General features: G+C 34.4%; 1 protein-coding gene across 2 annotated transcripts in view; it reads left to right on the forward strand.

Moving 5' to 3' along the window:
* The window catches only part of LOC128230317 (uncharacterized), a 38,613-nt gene extending 28,693 nt beyond the window's left edge, over window positions 1-9,920 (forward strand). For both annotated transcript variants that reach the window (XM_052942493.1, XM_052942494.1), the window contains 3 exons: window positions 693-3,476; window positions 4,559-4,591; window positions 5,099-9,920. In XM_052942493.1, coding sequence (XP_052798453.1) covers window positions 693-3,476; window positions 4,559-4,591; window positions 5,099-5,130 — 2,849 coding nt within the window. In that variant the 3' untranslated portion in view covers window positions 5,131-9,920. The remainder of the gene's footprint in view (window positions 1-692; window positions 3,477-4,558; window positions 4,592-5,098) is intronic.
* The last annotated feature ends 1,229 nt before the right edge of the window (window positions 9,921-11,149 follow it).

Here is an 11,149-nt window from a genome sequence, read left to right on the forward strand (position 1 = left end):
GTAGAATACACGGTTATAATATTCTTTAAAGTAATTAATATTTTTCATAAGTGCATGATTTAGTAAATATTTGAGGGTGTATCAAGCAAAATTTATGTTTGTTTTACAAGTATATGTATTGATTTTGAATAAGAGTGTCACTTTAAACCTTCTTCTTGTGCAAATTGGCTTGACAAACAGAATACTTAGTAAAAAATAAATAATTAAATCTTTTAGTCATCACATTGGCCTTAAATCAATGAATTGGTCAATAACTGTAAAATGGCCCCAGGATCCTCAAATTTGTTCAAGATGTTCCCTACTGATTTAAAGGTCAAAGTTCAAGGTCACACTGACACAGAAACAATTACACTTTAAAAAAAACTGAGCCCACTCGAGAGGTCAAAGTCACATTGACTTAAAGCAATGAAATGGTTTCTAATCAATAATTTCAGAAGGTCCTCAAACTTAACTTGGAGGATTGGTCCTTTCGGCTGAAGGTCAAAGTCACAGTGATCTTAGCAATAAAATAGTGTCTGACCACTTAACTGATATATACTCTGAAATGAAATTTCAAAGCTTCCTGTTTGATATTATTTTTGTCTTACTGTCAGTTCAGTTTGATAAAAAAAATGTAAAATGAAATTACTTTGGAACAAACATTTCTTAAAAAAGGATGCGTATTAATTAAATGCTGCAATGTGTGTTTTCAGATGATGGTTCAGCAGCCACAGATGAAAACGGTAACCCTGTAGAGAGTCTAGGGCTCAACCCTTCTCAGTACAAATCAATGCGAGAGTCACCCTCCAGCCTTGGAGGGCGACAATCACAAAATCTCGACACATTCAGCTATGGCACCTTCCAGGGCTCCGTGGATCAGTCTAGCTCACGATTCTCTGGCTCTAAAGATACTGTAGATGACAGTGCAGCCAAGAAGCGACGGAAGAAGAAAAATGAAAAACAGGATTCCATTAAGTCTGAGGATATTGAGGGATTTAAAGGAAATCTAAGTCTGGACGAACTATTAAACTTTATTGGGGATAAAAATGAGAAAAACAAGAAAAAGCTTGCAGCTACATCCGAAGACATTCCATCTAAACCACAGAAATCTAGTAAGAAAAATAAAGACAAAAAACAGAAGTCTCTTGCTGTTTCAGCTGATGTAGAGGAAACTAGTAAGGGGCCTGATACTGTTCATGCCGCTGAACAAGAGGCCCAAGTTAGCACACCAGACAATATGGGAAACTCAAGTGGTAAAGCTGATATTGAAAATCCTGTTGAAAATGGTGATTTAGATAATCTTTATCAAAATGACAAATTTGCATTGCTCAATGACAAAAAATCTGAGAAGTTTGCTATCAAGAAACCACTCTCTGAGAATGAATCTGATGTTATTGGAACAGAAAACCATGTGTATGAAAAGGAAAATGACCTGATTAATTTTAATAATAGAGTTACATTAGAGGACACTGTTGGCTTTGTAACAGTTGAAACTAAAAAGAAAAGTGAAAAGACTGGAAAAACTATTAAAAGTGAAAAGCTAGAAAGTCCTGTATCCACCACAGAGGTCACAATTAAAGTTGATAATAATGTAAAACAAAAAAATGCCAAGAACAAAAAGTCAAAGCCATCAAGTCCTACAATTAAAGCTGAATTTGATTCAGTTGTGTACAAAAACACAAGTTCTGTTTTGGATATAGCAGATTTGCATACAGATCTGGATTCAAATTTTATTTTCACTGACTTGTATGTCGCCCCTGTTCCTAAGGAAGATGAGTTCCAAGTTGTAGGCAAGAAAAAGAAAAAGCCTGGAAAAGAAACACCAAATCACCAAAATAACATTATTGTGCCTGCTGTTAATTCAAAGCAAGGTCGTAGATATGATGATAAGCGTATTGCAGCACCTGCCTCTAGCAGTAGGCCAGTGCAGCAGGCTATCTCGGCTCATATGCATCAGATGGAGAGTGACCCCCACATGCGAGACTTAAGTCCCTCTGCCTTCCCTGCTCTCAGTGGAGGCAAGAGCAGACAACAGGAAGGACGTCGCAACTCGACAGGTGATGTCCAGATCCCATCAGTACTGAAGACCCAGGATGATAGTGATTTGGAGTCAGTGAAGTCACTGCCAGCTACCAAGGGCAGTGGAGCGGTGGAAGGAGCCTTGTCTCCTAGACTGTCTTACGCAAGAATGGCAGCCACAGTGTCATCATCAAAACCTCTTGACTCTCAAGAATGTAATCCGCTAAGTTGTAGTTTTGAAAGTGGTGATAGTGACATTGACCCGAAAAAAGCAGTCTGGAAAGGTAGTCCAACTGAAAGAAGACATTCAATAGGTTCTAGTCCAGAAGAAATAAATAAAATCACTGGGAAGGATAAAACATCCGTTTCCAGCCCTGCAAAATGTAGCACTCAGGACCATATTTTAGCAGATGCTGCTCTTAAACCTATGAAACAAAGCACTGCTAAAATAACAAATGCTTGGGCACACGACATTGAAAATAAAGTACAGGAGGAACACAGTTCTGTTGAAAATGCCCAGTCTCCTAGTGGGGATTGTAAAGACCAATCTTATGCCAAAGTGTTTTCATCCCCTGAACAAAACTCACTGTCATTCATGTCAAATTCCAGTTTAGAAATTGTTAGTTTGAGTCATTCATCTGAGATACAAGTATCTAAACATAGTATAGATAACAGTGTCAGTGAGACTAACTATGTGAATTCTGGTAGCTCTAGTAGTGGTAAAACAAATAGCCATTATGGCATTCATAAACAGGATAGTTACAAAGTTAGGTCATTAAATAATTATAATGGTAAGAAACAGAAGTCTGTGATCTTTTTAGATAAACGTGTTGAAGAATCAACCGGAAACTTGGGAATATCTTTCGGTTTTGAGATTGGTTCTTTGGACAAATCTAATCCATTGCATAAAACAGATGACATGAATAGTGATGAAATAATTTCAAATAAGTCTGAACAGAGTTCAGAATCAAGTAGTGTTATTAATGAAAGTGTAAATGATTTATCAGAACCAAAGGAAGCTACAAATGTAGACATGGATTCAGTTAGCTGTTCATCTTCCATTTCTAGTGTGATATCTGATGGTGCAGAAAAGGATCAAGTCAAACCAAGTTTGTCCAATGATGTGCTTTCAGACACAGTCAATAAATCACATCTTGTTCATATAAATGGAATAGTGAATAATGTTAAGGATGTAAGTGTCCATCAAGGAAAGATTGAATCCTCAGAGCAATCTGAACCTTGTAGTAATCAACCAGACCACAAACCTCAAAGTGTACCAGTGCCCACCATGCACACTCCTGATGCAATTGGGAACGATGTTTACTATGGAGAATGGGTGTCTGCTATTAAGAAGGGGGTAACTGGCCCTAGTCCCACAAATGGCCCCACTCAATACTGCGGCCTTGCCAGGTTTTTCCCAAGGAATGAACTGAGGAGCAACTTCAACATCTCAGATGCAGCTTTCTTCCTAACACGAGGTAAATTTTTGCCTACACACAGGGAGAAACGACCCTTGGTATTTTTATTTGCAAATTCACTTTGGCAGTTCCATAACTTGTGCATTTCATATCTACTATTTACGAAATTAGGTTGCAATGTTTATGGGCATAACATGTCGACTGAGTTGAATCAACAGCTAAATAACATAATAACACTGGCGTTATGGCAAACTTTACCAAATTGACCCCGCTCTCTAACATAAGCATTTGTTATCCAATCTCACACTAGTCCCTCTGGAGTTGTAGCCCTTGAATTGTCAAAATTTGACTCAATTCATTTTGTCCTGTCTCACTTAAGCATTTCTTATCCAACCCTGGGCAAATGTAGTCACACACACTGTGTCTATAATATCTCAACTGATTTCAATGAACAATTCATCACACATGATTCGTTCAGGTGAAACTTGACCAGTTTCGCATATTGTGATAGCCTTGAGTTCACTTCATAATGGTAGCGCAAAATCTTAAGTAACTCAAAAACTGTTCATGTTATTCAAATGAAACATGATATACATGTTTCCAGAGACAATACATACATTGCCAGGCCCATAACTCTTGCTTTAATAAATGTCAAGTTTTCCTTTTTCCAGCTGTAAAAACAATGAATGTTGGCATTCGCTCCTTGGCCCTTTTATTTAAAATCAAATTATATTAACACTTGTCAATACCACATAAGGTGCTGTAAGCTCAAGATCTATTAAGTGTATAGCAAAAGAAAAATGTCTCAATCTAAGGCTTTTCTTCCTGTTTAGATTTTTCTCCAAGAGATTTTCTGCCTTCAGGGAAATTTCTGTACAATCCCTGGGAAACTGTAATGATGGACCCAAATCTTTAATTCCTAATAAGACCGAAATAATTTTATGTAATGTGTCACATAACCATTTTATTTCTGGTAATTTCATACTATTAATTACCCTTTTACCAGTTTAGTGTTTGAGATTATTTTTGTCTACTGACCCAACCTCTGTATAATTGTACGTATTTACCTGATTAAATTCAGGAACAACTTACTGCTGACGTACCAAAATTAATGTGAATATAGTTTGATGATGTAATTTCAGAATGGGACAGAACGGTGGAGGAACAGAAAAAAGGTAAAGCTGCTTTCTAAACCCATATTGTATATATTGTAATGGAAAATCCTTCAAAAGAATATTTTTCTTAAAAAAACACAACAACAAGCCATTTGATTGGGTGTTTGTTTCTTCATCTAGCTGTTATCTGTTGTATGGAACTAGCAATTTCCATACACTAACTACTCCAGACTGTGTACACGGCTTTAGAAAGTCCAATATAGACAGTGTGGAGTGTTAGGAATTGATTTATCATAAGTGAGCAGCACTTCCATTTTTCTTGACATTTATTGATCAGAGTGCAAAACAAAATGCAGATGCATGTAATTGTAAATTGTGACATATGTCTTATTATGTACCTCTCATGTTATTGTAAAAGGCAAAGATGTTTTCATTAATTCGTCAATCTTCATTTTTGTATATAAAAGCCATCAGAATTGGTTGTTTTAAACTCTCTTCTTTGCATAATTACTTGTAACTGAAGAGTACAGTTTTAGCCAATGGTTAACATGCAGTGGTGTATTTTAGAGCCAGAGATGGTGCAGATACATGAGGATTAAGCAAGCAGGAGTGTTGGTGGTGGGCAGGAGCATGTATGGTGGCAGTGGGCAGTCGGGTGCTAGGTGGGCATAAGCATGTCTGGTGGGTTGACGCGTGGGCGATGGTCCTCTGTCTATGGAGCTGCCCCTGGGTTGAAATACTGCAACATCATGAAGCTGTTATGTGCAAGGAGATGCAAAAGATTGTGCTTTTACATTCGAACGTGATGTAGAGAAGAAAACTCACAAAAACTTCAATAAATTGTTCATCGAAACCTCATTTTGCAATCATTTCATTTGCATAAACCTTTTGTGTTAATGTATTTGCTATATATTATTTGCTATGGTACAATTATGTGTTGGCATCATCAGGAACTCTCCAAACTGTGCTATTCCTCGCTTTATTCAGAAATATTTTATATTGTCAAGCAAACCCATATTTATTATCCCCACCGAACCCAAGGTTTCCGTAGTGGGATATTATTTTGGCGTTGTCTGTCACATTATTTTCTTTATGGCACCATATCTTGGAAGAGATTGGTCAGATTATGTTCAAACTTGGGTCAGAATGTTCCCCTTGAAGAAATCTCGACCGTTTGTAATAGTACTAGGTTTTCCTTTATGAACTCATGGATATATTTAAAACTAGGTCATCTGGTGTCAAAGACTAGGTCATTAGGTCAGATTTTAGAAATGCTTTGTGAACACATTGGAGGCTGTACTTTGAGCTAACTTGAGTTTTCCCGTTGCCCACTGTCAAGCAACCATCCATCATTCCTCAACAATTCCTTCATACAACATCTTCTCCTTAACCGTCTGGCCAATTTAGATTAAATCACTTGGATGTTGCCCTTTCAAATTAATTCAAAGAATGAATTTCATACAGAATTCTGAAAACTATTCAAAAATCTAAACAAGAACGATGAGATTAGATATTTGGTGGTAACATTGTAATGTGGTCCTCTATCAGGTTATTCAAATTATGCTGGGTCAACACTGGCCCTTCCTGGGGCTCAAGTTTCTTAGATACTTATATAGGAAAGTCTTTGAAAATCTTCTTGTCTGAAACTGCTAGGCACAGACTTGATATTTGTTTGTTATGATGGCCCCCAACCAAGTTTGTTCAAATAATGCCCTTTTGACATACTGTCTTATTTTTGAAGCTACAGCAATGAAATTGACCATGTGTACAGTATTGAAATGAAATATCAATGTTGTGTTTGGATGATCTTAACAACTACAACATTTGACAATACTTGGTAATAGTTTAATCCCTAGATGCATTTCCATAAACCAATAAACTCATTCATTCTCATAAAAAATAAAGGTTTAAAACTCACTCAGGTGAGCGATTAAAGGCCATCAACTCCCTCTTATTTTTCAATATGTTTGGTCCAGTCTGTAGAAATTTAATCAGAATGTTTGCCTTGATGAAAGCTTGGATAAGTTTGAATTTGGGTCATATGGGGTCAATGACAATGTCACAAGGTTAAATCTTAGAAAAATACTTGAGGGTCTTAAATATAGTCAATTCTTAGCCATACTATTATCCATATGAATATATGTTAAAGAAAAAAAACTTCCGTGCACTGACCATCACTTGATTGCAGTGAAACTTGATAAGCTTGAAAATAACATACAGTGAACATGATCAGCATGTACTTTAAAATGACATTTTTTACTATTTACTGCTATCACATGAGACATAATTGAACTATCACGTCGAAATCATTTAATTTCATGCGAAGCTTAAAAATTCTTCTCTATAAATAACTCTCTTGCATTTAAGATAATTGCAGACAAACTCAAACTCATTACCAACGTTCATAAGAGTCCGCCTATCTGCAGCCATATTACATGTTTGATAGAAATATTTCACCAACTTTTAATTTCCATTCCATGTACTTTGCCTTATCAGGCAGGTTTTTTTATCAATTCAAAAATTTGCTTGTTTATGTATGATTCTGTTTAGAACACTAAGTCTTGACCTTGGCCTTTACTGTATGAATTCTGGACCAGGTGTTCATTCAGAATAAAACAAAATGTAGTCTATGCACACTGTCATTTATATATGTCTGTTCGTTAAGAACTGTTATGGTTTACATGTATGTGTGGGGATTTACTTGAAAGCTTCTAAATATTATTTAATGCTAAGTAGCTATAACTGAAATAATGCAAGGACTGCACAAGCTTTTCGATATTAACATCTATACTATACGCTTGAAATATCCGCCTTGATTTTGACATTATTTTGGAATTGAAATGTTTATTTTCGTTGAGATTAAGGTATATGATATGCAGACAAGCTAATTATTTCATAGAAACATAGGTTACACTGTAAATAATATTGCCTGATGACAAAAATGTGAAATGAATATTGCTTGAACTTCTGATAGATTTAAGTTTAAGATAACTTCATTATATAGATTGAATTAAAATGTAATACAATTCACTTCTCTACAAGACTGATACAAAATGAACAAGGCCCAACCTGGCATTCAACATTCACATATTTATGTTTCATTTATCTTAATCATACAGACTTATTTTGAAAACCATTGTACTTACTTGTCATTTTACTATCAGTAATCGTTTTTGGTTTGTTATCATTTCTTGTAATACCCTTTCATGCCAACAACACCCGTTGCTGTTATACATGCGTTTGTGTGTGTGTGTGCATAGTTATATTTAATATTGAGTGTTGCCATAGTGTGTGTGTGTATAAAATGCACTGCGGCATTGTTTTGTGCCAGAATTGTTACTTTGGTTATTAATTTTATTGTTACTTGCATAATCATGCTTTCAAGCAGCTATGGAAGCCACGGAGCACTGAACAATATAAAGATTGTTTTCCTGTGATTGGACATTCATGGATTGTATTCAGCTGTGTGATTTGCTTACAGGTCATTTGCCTGTCCAACGTATGGTGTATGAACTGCGGTTATAAATGTTAAGTATGTGAAACCTTCTGTCAAGTTATTCACTGAAACCTCAGTGCTCGTTCGCCTTGCAATTTGCAGATGGCTTTATGGTGCCTTGCTTTTCTCATTGTTTTTTTTTTTGCCACTTAGTCTTATATTTGCATATTTATTTTTTTAAATATTGTTTAAATGATTAGTTTCTCTTGACAGAAAGTGAAAATAAATAACTGACATTTAAATAGAAATGGCATAGAATTTATGGAGAATAAAATTAAAGTACCGTAATTGTGAAATACAAAAAAAAAATGTATGCTAACAGCAATGAATAACTAATAATCATAACTGAATATGTTTGGCTGATGTATTGAACAATGATTAAATCTTACAGATATTAAAGGAAAAGTACTTCAATTTGGAGAAGTTCATTGTTTTCTGCATACTAGCCTTGGCGGCAATTTTATCACAAATCCTAGGATCAGTTTTGTATCTGTGAGAGATTTTAAACAATAGTACTGAACTATTGAAAACAGAGTACAGTACAAAATGGCCTGTAAGATTTGTTGATGAAACTGCCCCCAGAACTAGATTTTATGCTTGAAAAAAATCAGCTTTACACTCCCAGAGGGCTATTCTTTGACAAAATTAACAGAAGAAAAAAATGAAAAAAAAATCTCTATGGTTTTAAAAAGAATGGTATCAATTCATATTTAATTACTTGAAAAATATCATTGATACTTTTTTGTACACTCTTAAATGTTGGATTGCTGTTAATGCTTTTATGAGGTTACATACCATTACAATTGTGGAATCCAGAATTTGAGCAACTACTCCAGGGTAAAACTTTCAATGGAGACTGTAAGAAATCTAAAAGAATGCCCCTTTAATTTTAAAAATTCTGTGTTTAACTGATCTGGGAACAAAGCGGCAGTTTGATTAGATTTGCAAATCTGATTCAAAGCTCTAATTTTCATACTGTTATTTCGAAGAATAGATTGACTGTTGTTTGATTTTATATGATCAATAAGATTTGTTATGTACAGGTTTGTTATTTGACTTTTAGTTAGGAGTATATTTTTGTTACATCAAATTGTGTTACCTTTACCATTCTGGTCAAAGTAATCAAAAGATAGATTTCAAAATAAACATTTACAGATGAATTTTAGGTAAGAGTCAACAAAAACTGTTGTCTGTGGATTAGGTTTTTACAGAAAATTAAAAACAACAACATACTTTTTACTTAAAAATGGAATGTACCATGTTCATTACATGATAAACATTTTTTGTTTGTACAATACCATTAGTTAAAAAGAACCTTACACAGCTCATTAATGATTCCAATTGGTGTGTTCCTCTTCAGGAAAATTATGCTTAATGTTGGTCAGAAACAGCTGAATATTTTCATGTTATATTTAGTATGTTCTTTATACCTGAAGGTGTATGGTTCTCAAACATTTCATTATCAATGGTAAGACCTTAGAAGAGGATATTGGTCAAGCAAAGCTAAGTAATAAGAGGTAAATAGTTAAGGAAAGCTAAGTAATAAGAGATAAATGGTTAAGGAAAGCTAAGTGATAAGAGGTAAATAGTTAAGGAAAGCTAAGTGATAAGAGATAAATGGTTAAGGAAAGCTAAGTGATAAGAGGTCAATGGTCAAGAAAGGCTCCAGTGATAAGAAAATAATTGTAAAAATATATACTCGATGTGAGGTTGACGGTGAAGAATTGCTCAATGAGGTTAATGGTCAAGAAAAGCTAAGTGATTTTAATCCATTAATCCACACGTTAACCTTACTTTCCATATTGTATTTCATTGTTGAAAAAATAAAAGTACATTTCCTAATAATCATAAAATAATGATAATGGTTCCCAAAATAAATATATATATATATATATATATATATATATATATATATATATATAAATTAACAGTTTTCTATGAATTGGCAAAAACTCTTATTCAAGCCAAATAGCCAAATACGACCTCTTGGGCATGTGGTTGTATGCTCACTTTACTGGTGGCTACTACCGTAATAAATGACTTTTCAGACCGATTAGGAATATTTTATTCAAATATTTTCAGGGCTTATGTTCTTCTGACCTTCCTATTGATTGATCATGTGGTAGGTTTTCTAGTATCTTCAGCTTGATTATAGTCAATGAGACTGGTTTCTTTTACTTGTGTCTCTTATTTATTGAATACATAATTGTACATTCCAATCAATGCAACCTCCTAAATTCCTCTTGACCTTTTCAAATCTGATGAACATTCTTTTAGATGAAGATTTATTAAGTTGATAATAAAAATGTAGAGTGGAAGATGTAAAGAAGAATTGATCGAAATTTGTCTGGATGTGTAGGTTTTAGGTAACTTTTGAGCCGTTCCCGAAAAACATTTAACAGTAAATGATAAGAACACATAACCATTGTTACTCTGTTATTTTTTTGTATGTTTGTGACATTGAAATTGTTTTATTTGTTTTTGATTCCATGTATCAGTATTTTGATACATTCAGCGTTATTTTGGTATGATAGAAAGCTTTGTTCATGATGCAGTATCACAATGTCATGTATTTCTTATCTGGATTTGCTATTTTTTGCATATTGATATAGAATTTTTATGTTCATTTGTACTTCATGTTATATGCGAATGCAAACTATAAAGTTTTAATTCTATACCATCAACTGATATTGTGAGGCATTACTATAAAGAATAGGTCATACATTCTCTTCTTTTTATGTAAAGAATTAAGCAACTATGCATAATAGAAAGGAGACATGCATTTATTTCATCAGAAGTCTTAAGATCAATTTTGTTTAACTTATTATCATCCAGTAAAATGTCGGTGACATTCATCTGGGCGCTAAATTGATGGCTTGGCTAGCTGAAATCGGGAGTCATTGATATCCTTGTAATAAAAAGTGCTTTAAATCACCCAATTTGAAAAGTTGCTTGAAACATTGGGACACATCTACCATCATGGGGACACCTCCATCGACCTCCTGTAAAGCTGTGGTCAATTGTTGGGTTTGTGCTTTAAACACAAGAGTCATTTAATGTTTATGAAGAACCTTTAATTGCATATTGCAAATTGAATTCCACATAGTCAGACTTGTCTGCAA

The sequence above is a fragment of the Mya arenaria genome, chromosome 4 (genome assembly GCF_026914265.1).
Source record: "Mya arenaria isolate MELC-2E11 chromosome 4, ASM2691426v1".
NCBI classification, from domain to species: Eukaryota; Metazoa; Mollusca; class Bivalvia; order Myida; family Myidae; genus Mya; species Mya arenaria.